The sequence below is a fragment of the Temnothorax nylanderi genome, unplaced genomic scaffold (assembly GCF_030848795.1).
Source record: "Temnothorax nylanderi isolate EJ_2023f unplaced genomic scaffold, tnyl_v1.0 TNYL_tig0015_pilon, whole genome shotgun sequence".
NCBI lineage: Eukaryota > Metazoa > Arthropoda > Insecta > Hymenoptera > Formicidae > Temnothorax > Temnothorax nylanderi.
In genome coordinates this window covers 397,877-412,833 of record NW_027249077.1, presented here as the reverse complement: position 1 = coordinate 412,833, position 14,957 = coordinate 397,877, and the positions used below count along the sequence as shown (strand labels likewise).

Below are 14,957 nucleotides of genomic sequence, written 5' to 3'. Positions count from 1 at the left end.
TTTAAAACAAAATATTAAAGAAATTTTAGGTGTTCAAAGTACTACTTCATTTAATCCAAACACTAAAATCAAACGTAAAAGATGCTCAGTCTGTCCTTACGCTGACGATGTTAAAACATCATTTTGTTGTGGACTTTGCGGTAATGCCGTTTGTGAAAAGCATCGCACAAATTTATGTTTGTCATGTGCTAATTCTTGGACAGAATAAATCACTCTTAATGTTCTTGAACGATTTTATATGATTTTTTAATAAAATAATGTAAAAATTACGCTAAAAGTCTTATTTTTCTTTAACCCGAAAAACGCCATTTTCAATCCTCAGAATAATTATACTTTTTGAAAATTACCCATATACAGAATTTTTTTCTTGAAAGTACACATATTTAACTATAAAACCTCGTTGGAATTTTTCATTTTGATTTAAAATTCAATGAGATATGATTTTTTTAATAAAAATGGATTTTTATTAATTTTTTGCATAAAGAATTATTTATAAACAATTTATTTTATAACGAATCGCTAAATAAACTTTGGGATTATAAAATAGGATAGTATACGAGTATTACAGAATTTTTTCAGATTTTTTGAACATTATTTACTAGGTCAAAATAACGACAGGACATTTACGACCCAGATTACGGACGATGCCAGTCAAATTATAGTTTACGGGCGAAGGGTTAATAACCCACAGTGCCAACTAAGGGTTAATATCAAAAGTTGGGATGCTGCCTTCACTTTATGCTAGCACTCCTGAAAAACACGTATAGAGTACCAAACAAAAAAGCAAGTATACCATAATTTTTTTGCTAATTTTTTGCTCTAAAATAGTGCAAAGAGATATAAAAAATATTGAATATTTATGAATGTATACCGGCTACCGTAATAAAGTAACCGCATAACAGCAAAACAGCTGAAAATAGAACTGTTTTTCCAACCAAATATGTTACTTTGGAATTTATTGCACGTTGTTAAAATTAACAAAGTCAACCAAGAGTGTGGTCACGACAAGAGTAAAGTATGTTAAAAAAATTATTTGCTGTGTTGATTTTGGTATTAAATTGATTCTATACTTTGTTGCTCTTAAAATATAAAGTCTGAAATTTATTGCTCCTCGTGTTTAACTTAACAAACTTGATCAAGAGTGCGGCGGTGCTAGGTTCACGACAAGAGTGAAGTATGTTAAAAAAATTATTTGCTGTGTTAATTTTGGTATTAAATTGATTCTATAATTTACTGCTCTCAAAATATGTAATCTGAAATTTATTGTTCATTGTTAAACTCAACAAATTCGACCAAGACTGCGGCGGTGCTAAGTTCATGACAAGAGTAAAATATGTTAAAAAAATTATTTACTGTGTTGATTTTGATATTAAATTAATTCTATAATTTATTGTTCTCAAAATATCCAATACTGAATTTATTGCTCGCTGTTTAACTCAACAAATCCACCAATTCCACTCTTGGTGGAATTTGTTAAGTTAAACAATGAGCAATAAATTTCAGACTACATATTTTGAAAGCAATAAATTATAGAATCAATTTAATACCAAAATTAACACAGCAAATAATTTTTTTAACATACTTTACTGTAGGAATGGGAATGCGAGAGGAGGTAAAATACAGGCGAACCAGTCTTATTTAATATAATCGTGCAGGTTATATTCTTGACAAGCGACGAGAACAATTACAGGAAGTGTGTTCTGTAAAAGTGTGCAGCGCGCCAGCGTAGATAGAACGGACAGCGCCATTGAATAGAAAGCGCCGCCTGACGCTTCCGGATGGAAACGATTCGAACTGTAGAGAAGCGCTTACTCCAACACCCCTTCTCGCTTCAATCAGTTCGAAAAAATCATTGGACTCCTAAATGGTCCGTCAATTCCATAAAGCGTTCCCTAGGTAATGGTTTCGTTAACAGGTCGGCCAGCATCAGATGAGAAGGACAGTATTGTACAGCTATTATTTTCTTCTCCCGTAAATCTCGGATTTGATGATACCGTACATGGATATGTTTGGTGCGTGCTTCATACCGGTCTGATTCAATTAGGTGTATACATCCCTGGTTATCTTCATTGATGATGGTCGGCCCCCTCATAGGAATATTCATGTCTTTCAGTAGTTGTCTAAGCCATAGCAATTCTTTACTTGCATATGAAGCTGCAATATATTCAGCTTCTGTCGATGACATAGCTACTGTTGTCTGTTTACGGCTTGACCAAGCTACGGTTCCATTTCCCAGGCGAAATATATATCCACTAGTCGACTTCCTGTCAGTTGTGTCTCCAGCCCAATCTGCGTCTACGAAACATTCCAGCTCCGTTTCTCCAAAGGAAGACAATCTCAATTTCTTGTTTATTGTGGATGCGAGGTAACGCATTACTCTCTTGACTGCTTTCCAGTCTTTTTCTGTAGGATTTTCTACGCAGCGGCTTAAGATACCTACTGCCAAAGCAATATCTGGTCTGGATACTGTAGCGATGTATAACAACGAACCGATGGCTTTTCTGTACTGAGAATTATGTGGTAGTCTTGTACTATTGTCTGATCCTGAGCTCAAGAAACTTGTTTCCATTGGTGTAGCCATTGGTTTTGGTTCCAGTAAACCATATTCTTCCAACATTTTGGAGATCTTCCCCTTCTGGCTGAGTAAGAACGATCCATCTGCTTCGCGTTCTATCTGAATGCCGAGATAATGGCTGACATCTCCTAAATCCCTGATGTTGAAATGTCCCTGAAGTTCTCTGCTTACTTCCTGAGTCACCTTTGCAGATGTGCCCGCCACCAAAAGATCATCAACATAGAGTAGGTTGTGCTACCATCCTTCTCCTGTCTAGTATATAGGCACTTGTCAGCACTTTTCTGTTCAAAACCCATCTCAGTGAGCGCCTCGGTAGCCCTCTCATTCCATGCACGCGCTGACTGCTTGAGTCCGTAGATACTTTTTAGTAGTCTCAAAACTTTAGATTCGTGTCCACGCTTTTGGAAACCTGGTGGTTGTTCCAAATAGATCTCTTCTTCAAGTAGTCCATTTAAATATGCACTCTTCACATCCAAATGACGTACGTGCATTTTCTTGTGAGCTGCTACAAGAAGTAAAATACGAATCGTTTCATGCTTGACCACGGGCGCGAATGTCTCATCGTAGTCTGTTCCGTGAGACTGACAGAAACCTCTAGCTACCAGGCGAGCCTTGTGAGTGTGTACTTGACCCTCGCTATTTAGTTTGGCCTTGAAAACCCATTTGCAGGTGATTGCCTTCTTCCCTGGCGGAAGATCAGTCAGCTCCCATACTTGATGCTCGTTTAGAGACCTCATTTCTTCCTCAGCTGCAGTAATCCACGGCTGTCGTTCTCGTAATGGTAGTTGTAACATCTCTGTCCATGATTGCGGTTCCTTGACCGAATTCGTTTGTACTTTATAGACCAGTTTTTGCGGAGGTACACCTTTATTCACTCGTTGTGATACCCGTCTTCTTGGTGTTTCCGGTGTTGATAGCGGCATTTCATATTCTTCGTCAGACGTGTTGCCTTCAATTTCCTCTTCTGGTCTTGAAGTTTCTTCATAACTTGTCTCTGGCATCTCATACTCGATTCCTTTTATTTCATTGGTTTCTGCTTCTTCACCTCGTGAAATTTGATGCAAGCTAGTTTGATTTACGTCGTGTTCTATTATTCTCACAGAACGACTGATCCAAATTCGATTTGTACTTGGGTCCAGAATTCGATAGCCCTTAGTGTTTCCATCGTAACCAACAAGCACGCCTTCTTCAGCTTTATCATCCCATTTTCTGCGTTTTTGTTTAGGAATGAGCGAATATACCTTTGATCCAAATACTCTAATATGACTAATATCTGGTTTTTCTCCAGTGAATAATTCGACAGGAGTTTTATCGATGCTGCGACTTGTCATCCGGTTCTGCAGATACGTTGCGGTTAAAACTGCTTCTCCCCAAAAACGATTGTCCAGATTAGCGTCCAAAAGCATACACTTCGCAGCTTCCGTCAAAGACCTGTTTCTGCGTTCTGCCACGCCGTTCTGCTGTGGGGTATAAACTACTGTGAGTTGATGCTGTATTCCTTCTTTCCGTAAGAATTCCGTTAGCTCAGATGATACGTATTCTCTACCGTTATCCGTACGTAGAGCAATTGGCTTTCTACCAAATCTTGTGTACATTGCTGCAATATATTCCTTTATGATACCAGGAACCTCATCCTTTGATTTCAGCAAACGCACCACTGTAAAACGAGAATAGTCATCAATAAGAGTTAAAAAATATCTGTTACCGCTCGGTGTAGCTGTCTGCATCGGTCCACATAAATCTGAGTGAACTAGTCTCATTGGTTCTTTCTCTCTTCTTTTGCTTTCCGGGAATTTTGTTTGAGCCAATTTTCCTTTAATGCAGTGTTCACATACTATCTTATCAGAACACTTAGCTACGTTTATTCCTGTTGCCCATCCTTTATCTATTAGACGCTTTATCGCAGCCGGATCCCTGTGACCTAAACGACGATGCCATTGATGTATACATGTTGCCACGTTTGCAACCCGAGTCGAAGCTTCTACTTCAGTTGTTCTCAATCTAAACATATTTCCATCGTTGTCTGCGAGAGCGATGACTTGTCGTCCTTGATAGAAGGTGCAGGTATCTCCCTTGAATATCACTCGATGACCTTGTTCCGTTATTCTTCGTACAGAAAGTAATCCGCCATCAAGCTGTGGAACGTAGAGCACATTCTTTAGTTCTATCATTTGAATGTGATTGTTTGAAATCTTGCAGGCTAAACGACCATCTCCGATTTCAGTTGCCTTAACAGAAGAACCATCAGCGAGATATATTTTTGTAGTAGTTTCTTGCAATACTGAGAAAAAAGCTTTTTCGTTCGTCATATGATTCGTTGCGCCCATGTCCCAATCTTAGCTGTTCGGACTTCTTCGCACACTTTGAAAGTAATGTGATCGCTTTGAACATCAGCCTTTGCCGCCGAAGATTTACCTGGTTCTGTGTTTGTATTTTTCTGCTGCTGTGATTTCTTAAAGGAGAAACAGTCGGCCTTGACATGACCTGGTTTGCTACAAAAGAAACATGTTTGCGTCTCTTTATTATTTCTCTTGTCATTTCGTTTTCCTTTTTCGCCCTTGTTAGAATTAATGCGTTGGTTATTACTACCTTTCTTAGAAGCCACAACTGCCGACTGAAGTGCCACTTCCGAACTGGTTTCATTTGACTCACCGCATTCAATACGTCTCTGGTATTCGTCCAGCATCTTTCCGGTTACGTATTCCACTGTCAAGTCCGCCTCGTCTCTTCCCTCAAGTGCCGTAACAAGACCTGCGTATGATTCTGGGAGACTTACTAATAGTACTGCGACAATTTCTTCATCCTCAAGTGGTTTTCCGGATCCGCGTAACAAACCAACCACCTCCATAATTGAGTCGATGTGATTGCTCATAGGTCCGCCACGATAATGAATGCCATATAGTTTTCTTCGTAGATATAACCTGCTGCCAAATGTTGAACGCTCGTACTTTCTCGACAGCGCCTGCCATACATCGTATGCATTATCAAAATGAGCAAAATGTATCAATTGATTGTCCTCTACACTCAGAGTTATGCATGCCATGGCCTTGTTATTACGCTTTATCCACGCATCATTAACCTGTACGGGCTTAGGTTCGCTTACAACATCCCATAAATCGTCGCGTATTAGTATTGCTCGTACTTTGGTTTTCCAGAAAACGTAATTTCCTCCGTTCAGCAATGAAATACTTAATTTTAAATTGTCTTGTGCCATCTTTTACAAACGGTCGGCTTACCTTGCCGCTTACCTTGCAGAAAGACAATAATATTAATACACAGTACAGCGCAAAGCTCCTCTTTTTCTTCGAAGCCACATTCTTCTTCTTCTTTGATTTGCATTGGCACCTGCCTCTAGTACGAGGTCAATATGGCCAGCATTTTCCCCTGTTTGCGTAAAAGTCTGAATGACTGTTAGCGTGGCAAAGTCTAAATGGAAATCACTAAAAAACTGAGTGAGGATCAATGCAGACAGTATCAGTCGCAATACTTAAAAAATTTTCGTTCCGGACAAAACACGTCCGAACAGGTCCGCGCACGTTGAGCGAATCATCTTTGAAGCCACAGTTTCGTCAGTATACTGGGCCCATAACCTGTAGGAATGGGAATGCGAGAGGAGGTAAAATACAGGCGAACCAGTCTTATTTAATATAATCGTGCAGGTTATATTCTTGACAAGCGACGAGAACAATTACAGGAAGTGTGTTCTGTAAAAGTGTGCAGCGCGCCAGCGTAGATAGAACGGACAGCGCCATTGAATAGAAAGCGCCGCCTGACGCTTCCGGATGGAAACGATTCGAACTGTAGAGAAGCGCTTACTCCAACATTTACTCTTGTCGTGAACCTAGCACCGCCGCACTCTTGGTCGAATTTGTTAAGTTAAACGAGGAGCAATAAATTTCAGACTTCATATTTTAAGTGCAATAAATTATATAATCAATTTTGTACCAAAATCAACACAGCAAATAATTTTTTTAACTCTTGTCGTGACCACACTCTTGGTTGACTTTGTTAATTTTAACAACGAGCAATAAATTCCAAAGTAACGTATTTGATTGGAGAAACAGTTTAATGTTAAACTTATACGGTTAACTTTCAGCTGTTTTGCTGTTACGCGGTTACTTCATTACGGTAGATGGTATCGGTACATTTATAAATATTCTATATTTTTGGTACTATTTTAGAGCAAAATATTAGCGAAAAATTATGGTATACTTGTTTTTTTGTTTACGGTACTCTATACGTTTATTTCAGGAGTGGAGGTGCTAGCGTAACGTGAAAGCAGCACCCCCACTTTTGATATTAATTTCCTGCGAATGGATACGAGCAATAAATTCGGGAATAGACCAATAAATTAGCACTAAATTATGCCGTATACCCAAACTTTTTTTTAGTAGGGGAGTGCTAGGTTCACACATAGAGGTACTACCTGTATCCAGCAAAGGCGTGCTTCGTTGAGTTCGGCAAACTGGAGCACGAACTGAAACCCCGGGATCGACCTGAGCGTCCTCCACCGTGGTAGTCGCCGTAGCCAGCAACGACATCCAGCTCCGGAGGCTCGTCGATCCACCTTTTTTTTTTGTTGCGCGGGGGAAATCCTACATTGGATACCCCCGGAGAGGGGCCGGGCGGTTATGTCGGACTCTTACCGACTAAAACCCCCGCGGGTGTCCTTCTCTCCGCGTTGGGAGGGGGGGGGGGGTTGTCGGGGTCGGGAACAAACTGAATTACTCTTCCTACATCCCCCTTCATGCCAGGGCAGACTTGCCCTCCACCTCCGGAACAAGTCCCTTCTTCTGCTCCCTTCCCCCCGTGAGGGGAGGAGGGGAGGGTGCACTCTCTATCGTGGTGGGGCAGGGACACTGCCGCCCCACCACACCTCCCGTTGTTGTTGGGAGGTTGTATCGACACGTGGAAATCCCCGCCAACGCGCCGACACCCCAGGCCTCTCGCCCCGATTTGGGGCAAATGGCTCGCTCACTCATGAGCGTCTATTTATCGCGCTCTTCCCACTCCAGGCGGAGGAGACCTCCCTCACCCCGGAGTGGGCCATGGCTCCTCGTCTCCGATATCTCTCCCTCTATTCTGAGAGAGAGAGAGAGAGAGAGAGAGAGAGAGAGAGAGAGAGAGAGAGAGAGAGAGAGAGAGGAGAGAGAGAGAGAGAGAGAGAGAGAGAGAGAGAGAGAGAGAGAGAGAGAGAGGAGAGAGAGAGAGAGAGAGAGAGAGAGAGAGAGAGAGAGAGAGAGAGAGAGAGAGAGAGAGAGAGAGAGAGAGGAGAGAGAGAGAGAGAGAGAGAGAGAGAGAGAGAGAGAGAGAGAGAGAGAGAGAGAGAGAGAGAGAGAGAGAGAGAGAGGAGAGAGAGGAGGAGAGAGAGAGAGAGAGAGAGAGAACGGGGGGGAAACCATGCGAGGAGGGGGAAATACACTCCCCCTCTTCTCGCTCCCCCCTATCAGGGTTATCCCGCATCGCCTAACTGCTGGGGTGCGGGATCGGGGGGTTGTCTCCTCTGGGTCCTACGGGGAGGCAGCCCCCTTGGCCGTTGAAAGACGCCACCGTTTTCATCGCCGTTTTCCGGATGATCCTGCGCGGGCTGTTCGCCGCGCCGATCCTTTCGGCCTCGTCTTTCCTCGCCACGACCCGGCCGCAAAACCTGGCCGTGGCCTTCCACTGTTTCTCCCCCCCCGACCATCGCTGCCACTATGGCCGGAAGGGAAAGATCCTCTCCCACCGCGGCGCGGAGGACCCGGCGCTTTTCCGTCCACGCCGGACAGTGCTGCGCCGAGTCCACGTCCGCGCCGCAGTGGTGGCACTGCGTGGTGCGCTCCCGCCCGATACGACACAGGTACTCACCGAAGCACCCGTGCCCGATGAGCACCTGTGTCATGTGGAATGTGAGTCCGCGACCCTTTCTACTTGCCCACTCCTGCAAATATGGCTGGACGGCTCCGACAACCCTCCTGCCGGCCAACGCCGGTTTGGCTAGATACTCCCGCCATTTAGCTAAGAGAGTCGTCCCGGCCTCTTGTCTCACCGCCGTTCGGACCCCGTCCGTTATCGGCACTCCCTGCTCCTGGAGCTCCCGCGTACGCCAAAACACGTAGACGTGCTTATTCGCGAGAAGCTCCATCGGCGGGAGCCCGGACAGGATCGTAGCCGCCGCGTGCGAGATGGTGCAGTATCCCCGTGTGTTCGGATTAACACCGAGGTATGGATCTGGTTCCGCGTCGGCTTACTTTTCGGAAGGTTACCTTATGCTAACGCAGTAGAACAAGAGTCGAATTATGACTCTGTCACGGAGAGCCGGAGGAATCTCTCCCCTTTCACCGTCCCTTGGTACAGGTAAGATATTCGCAATGGCACGTGGAAGGATGCCGCAAGTCGGGCACTGCCGTAATGGCGGACAAGATTACTGCCGCCTTCCGTTCCGCGTGACCCTCGGTCATCACTTTCTCGTAAATCTCGAAGCTGCCCTCAAATCTCGTACTCAACGTATTAGCAACGGCAAGGGTCTCGTACGCCACGTATTGGCAACGGCAAGGGTCAAACCCTGATGGTCATCCGCTGGATGACCGTGTAAATGCCTTGGAATTCGTACACCACACTCGGGAGAACGTCACGATGTCGAACCACGACACCACCACCATTCGCAATGGCACAAGCGGTAGAGTCCGTGCACGCTCGCTCCCCGCGACGTCAACGCCTCCGCGGAGATCTCTCCGTCCACAGTAGCGGACCCAACACTGAGCCCTGTGGAACTCCCCGGGTTATGAGCCTTAGCCTCAAGACCCCGTCCCGGTCCATATAAATCAAGTCCCTGTCCCGGAGGTAATCAAGTATAATCTTGATTAGATAGGGAGGGACGCGGTGGTACCTCTGATAACCGCCAACCATAGAAAACGATAAAAAATTTCTTATCGTTTTTAATATAGTTAGTGAATTGTTTATTTACGATACTCTATCAGAAATTCACGTTACAAAATACTTGGGATTCTATTGTAAATGTCTTATCAGCTGCACATCAGTTTCTATCGTTTTTAATATGGTTAGTGAATCGTTTATTTACGATACTCCATCAGAAACTCACGTTACAAAATACTTAGGATCCTATCGTAAATGTCTTATCAACTGCACATCAGTTTCTATCGTTTTTAATATGGTTAATGAATCGTTTGAATCGGTTTTAGTCAATCCATTTCAATCGTTACGAATCGTGAATTAAGGAAACAGATTCATACCGATTCATTTCTTTCAATCGGTTTTTATCGTTTTGAAGAATGCCGGGAACGGGGCAACTAGCGCCAGGAGTCGGAGGCCGCTGGGCTCGGTGTTCGGTGTCCGGGGCGGCTACCGCCAGGAGGTCCTTATAGGAAGAGATCCCTCCAGTTACGATACTGGATTTCTCTGCTTTTCGCCTCGCAGGGGGTCTGCTTATATATTATGACTAGATGTATTTTAAATACGAGAAGCGCTTTCCATCATGCGCGGCCTAGCGGCATTGTCGCAAACTAATCGCCGATTTGGTTGATGCGGATTCAATTTATATCATTGATATACGATAGAAAACGAACCGAATTGCTGCCGTAAAGAAGATGATAAGTTGTATGTCAGAAAATCCTGATAAGAAACGATAGATGTGTTGGTTCAGTTAAGTCATATAAATATCGATGAGATGTCTATTATTTTATTTTTATATATCTGTATTAATGAATACGGTAAAATTATTACCATAAATAACGATATATACTATATCGTGTATATACGATTGATTCAGACGGGCAATAATTGTACATATAGAAAACGATTTATAACTATAAAATTTGTATAGTTTTTTTTATTCGGATCTAAAACGATAGAAACCGATTCGATTCGATTAATGTTTTATCTGTCTTCTAAATATGCAACGATAGAACCGATAAGATACGATTAAAAACGATACAGATATAGCCGTTTTTAATCGTTTTCTATCGGAGATGGTTACCAGGGACGCCAACGCCCTCTCTATTATCTCCCAGGGCAGGATGTTGAAGGCGTTCGAGATGTCAAACGAGACGCCCAACAACACCATGCCTTCCCTCCACATGGCCTCCGCGCGGGCCTGAACGCAACGAATTGCGTCGATAGTTGACATCCCCGCGCGGAAGCCATATTGGTTCTTAAATAAATTGGGACCATCCCCCCAGGACATGTGCCGGAGGAGGCGCTCAGCAATAATTCGCTCGAAGAGTTTACCGTCCTCCCCCAGCAGACAGATCGGCCTATATGCGGACGGTGAGTCCGCCGGCCTGCCCTTCTTCGGGAGGAAGACCAACTTCTTCCATGGGCTTTATGCCCGTTCTAAACTGGAGGATGATCCTACTCGCGGCTCATCCTAGTGAGTAGTGTAGACGGATAAAAATCATTGATTATCCATGATTTTTACCCGTCTACACTACTCACTAGGATGAGTCGCGAATAGGATCATCCTCCAGTCTAGAACGGGCATTAGGAAACTGACCGGTCCTGAGACAGTTCGTAAACAGCCTCCCCATCTGGCCGGATAGCTCCCCAGCGGCCAAAGCCCAGGCGCGACCCGGGATCCCAGCTATACCCGGAGCTTTCCGCTTCCAAATCCTCCGGACCGCTCTTTCGATCTCCTTTGGTGTAACCCCCAGTCCCTCGTTCCACTCTGGCATCTCATTTACCCGGAATGAGTCTTCCCCCTGAGGAAAGAGAGTCTGCACTACCTCGTCGAAGAATTGGGGATCCAAGGATTCCGTGGTTGGGGGCGCTTACGGCCTGAGCTTGTTCATGACAAGCCTGTACGGGCGCCCCCACGGATCCTCATCAATTTTCCGGAGAAGCTCTTCCCAAGCCTTTGCCTTGGCCGCCCTGATGGCCTTGGCAGCTCGGTAGTCCTCGCCGGCCTCTGTCTCGGGAATGTTTCCACGTCCCGCTCGTGCCCTGGTCCAGACGCGCCGCATCCGGACGGAAGAGCGCCTTAGCTCAGCTATCTTCTCCGTCCACCAGTATGCGGCGCGTCTGACGTTGGGCTTGACCCTGGGCATAGCGGCGTCGCAAGCTTCCGTTAATATGCTCTAGAGTCTTTCCGCCTCTTCTTGGACGTCCCATTCCTCAGGCGCCACCACCGCGTGCCAGTTGGACACCGTGATGGCCGCCCGGAAGCGGTCGACGTCCATCTTTTTGATGGCCCACCTCGGTAGTCTTCTCTCCGTCTCGTTGCGGCGAGCCTGGATCGCTGGAGGGATGGCCGAGACGACACCTCTATATAGAGGTGGTCCGACAGTGTCTCTAACTCTGTGGCCACCCTTCAGCCGCGTATCAAGCGCGCGGCAGGGGGGTTCGCTCAGGTGATGTCTATCACCGATCCCTTCCTGCCAGCGCACGCAGGTGTTTACGGAGCCTGTATTTAACGTACACAAGGCCAGGCTCGCCGCCCACATCTCCAACGCCTGGCCCTTGCTATTCATGAGCGGGGAACTCCACATTGCCGACTTGGCGTTGAAATCCCCCGCCACGACTGTCGGCTCCGGAAAGTGTCGTCTGACGCAGTCTCCCAGGGCGTTCAACATTTCTTCATAGCGGGCCAGGTCCACCCTCGGAGGTATATACACTCCGACCACCGAAATGGGCCCCCATTTGACCGCCAAGTAGCCCTCCCCAGCATCCCTTCGAGTGCATGGGGGGCCGTGGCGTGGTCCTCCATGTTATCGCGGCCGAGTCGCGTGTATCATACCGCCCAACAAGGGTGGTACCCTATACGGCTCGGCCATGGTGTGTAGAAACACATCTTGCGCGGCACAAGCGTGATTGACGTTGGCCTGTAGGATGGTTGTGCAGGCCATTAGTGAGGCGCAATGGGAGTCGAGTCCTCCGATATCTCCATCGTCTCATCGGCCCATCTAACCACTGGCCCCGTTTCCTCGGTCTCCATCTTTTCTCCTTGAGACCTCTTCGGCTTGGGTGGTTCCTCCCACCCTGAGGAATCGGTCGCCTTTTCCTTCGTCTCCTTGTCCCGGCCTGGGATGTTGAATTTGACCCTCTCTACGCTTGTTATCCTTGGAGCGCGAGGGGCAGACTTGACCGGGATGTTCGGGGTTCTTTTTCCCTTACCCGATTCGGGAGCCATCTCCTGGTCCTTCTGGGCTGCGCCCTTCTTCTTGTTAGCAGGGACGCAGGCCTTATTGCCTGCCCTGTGTCCCGCGGGGCGCCCTAAATCGGGGCATACAGGACATTTTAGTGGGGCAGAGCACACTTGTGCCCTGTGGCCGCTCTCCCCGCACCGGTAGCAGCGGTTGCTGCGATCTGTCGTGTTCATGCACGTGGCACGAACGTGGCCCCCCTCTAGGCAGCGGAAGCGTTGGAGGGGGCGCTGTTGTAGCAGCTGCACCCTTGCTTTTACCCAGCCTACCTGGATCCGGCCCCCCTCAGCCACGATAAAAGCCATAGCCAGAGGACAACGGATCTAGGCCGAGCCCAGTCCGCTGGGAGCCTTTCTTATCGGGCCCACCTGCACCTGTGAGAGTTGACACCCTCCCTTTTCAGCTACTACTCGCTGGAGCCGTCCTCGGTGACTGAGTCATCGAAGTCACTGACTCGGAGCTCTGCGGTTTTGACTGGGCGCGCGACTTTGACGTCATCACGTCCAGCGAAGACCTCCCTCATTTTTCCGGAAAGAGTCTCCGCTTTTTCGGCCTTGTCCAATCCCTTAAGGGGGAAAACCACTGTGACGGCCGGAAAAAATGCTATTTTCATGAATTTTTTTTGCGAGAAATAATAAATTTAATCAAATTAGTTTGTCATTTCTTTAAAGTACATATGAGGCATTCCACGCCAATTCGCGAGGGGTCAAACCTCGACCTTTTTATTTTTGATGGCGGCTCGTTTTTTAGCAGGTCTTTACGAGTACTAAACCTATGTAAGAGCGTTTCTATAATAAATGTAGCGTTTCCGAAATAGAGCCTGCGCAAAATGAAGACTGCAAGATTTTCAATGAATTTTTTCGCCTATTAGACAACGTCTAAGAACAAAATTTATTGAACATAAAATACGCTATTTCGATCATATTTTTTAAAAAAATTACTCAAAATTTTTATCAATCGAACCCTTAAAGACTTGAGAACATCAGAAAAGGTAATGGGTGGGGTAACATTTGTTTTTATCGGTGATTTCAGGCAAACTCTACCAGTGGTGCCTAAAGGAACACGTGCGGATATTATGAAAGTTTGCATGAAAAAATCTGAAATTTGGCAGCATGTAAAAAACATCGACTGACTATTAATATGCGAGTTCATTTACGAGGAGACAAGAATTTAGAACAATTTGCAGAGTATTTGCTTAAAATTGGTGACGGCTCTATCTCTATAACGCAGAATGGCTACATTAACATTTCTGATATTGTAGGAACTTGCGTGCGAACTATTGATCAAATTATTGACAATGTTTATCCAGATATTCAGAATTTAACACAAAAGGAAACAAATTGGCTTTGCGAACGTGCAATCGTAACTGCAAAAAATAAAGCTGCAGAGGAGATTAATGAAATAGTTTTACAAAAAGTCACCACCGAATGTAAAACTATAAGTCAATAGACACAATGGTAAATGGAGATGAAGCCATTCACTATCCGATTGAGTTTCTCAACTCTCTTAACCCTGCAGGATTGCCTCCACATAAACTGAGACTAAAAGTTGGTACCCCGATAATGCTGCTTCAAAATCTTAAACCACCACGGCTTTGCAACGGCACGAGACTGCAAGTTAAGCGTCTCATGCCTTACATCATAGAAGCAACCATTCTGACAGGACCTGCAGCCGGTGAAATAGCATTAATTCCAAGAATACCTATGGTCCCTACGGATTTGCCATTTGCGTTTAAAAGGCTGCAGTTTCCTGTTAGAATGTGTTTCGCCATGACGATTAATAAGTCCCAAGGACAAACCTTCAAAGTAGTTGGCGTAGACCTCAGAAACGAAGTCTTTTCACACGGCCAATTATATGTAGGACTCTCACGGATTGGTTCAACAAAGGACCAAACAATACTGATTCCTGATGAGAGCAATAAAACTCGCAATGTTGTTTTCACAGAGGTTTTTAACGATTAAAAAACAAATCCAATGATCAACTAATAAACAAGTAGAATCAACGTTATTATAAAAGACAGATAAATAGATATATATAGAAAAATATAGATAATGGAAAACAAGCATTAAAGTAACATTGAAATGTGATTTTTGTCGGAGTACAGTTTATAATATACAAATAAAATACATATTTAGTTCACCTATCTGCATTACAATTAGTGAAAAATCATTAAAAATAGTTAATACAAAAAATGGAACTTAAAAAATTCTATCCAAAAAACGTTATATAAAAAAAACAGTGGATTA

The 14,957-nt window shown here is 45.0% G+C and overlaps 1 protein-coding gene across 1 annotated transcript; it reads left to right on the top strand.

Moving 5' to 3' along the window:
- The first annotated feature begins 14,165 nt into the window (after positions 1–14,165).
- On the top strand, positions 14,166–14,672 carry LOC139768371 (ATP-dependent DNA helicase PIF6-like). Its single transcript, XM_071698490.1, has one exon. The coding sequence runs from the start codon at positions 14,166–14,168 to the stop codon at positions 14,670–14,672; it is 507 nt and encodes a 168-aa protein (XP_071554591.1).
- The last annotated feature ends 285 nt before the right edge of the window (positions 14,673–14,957 follow it).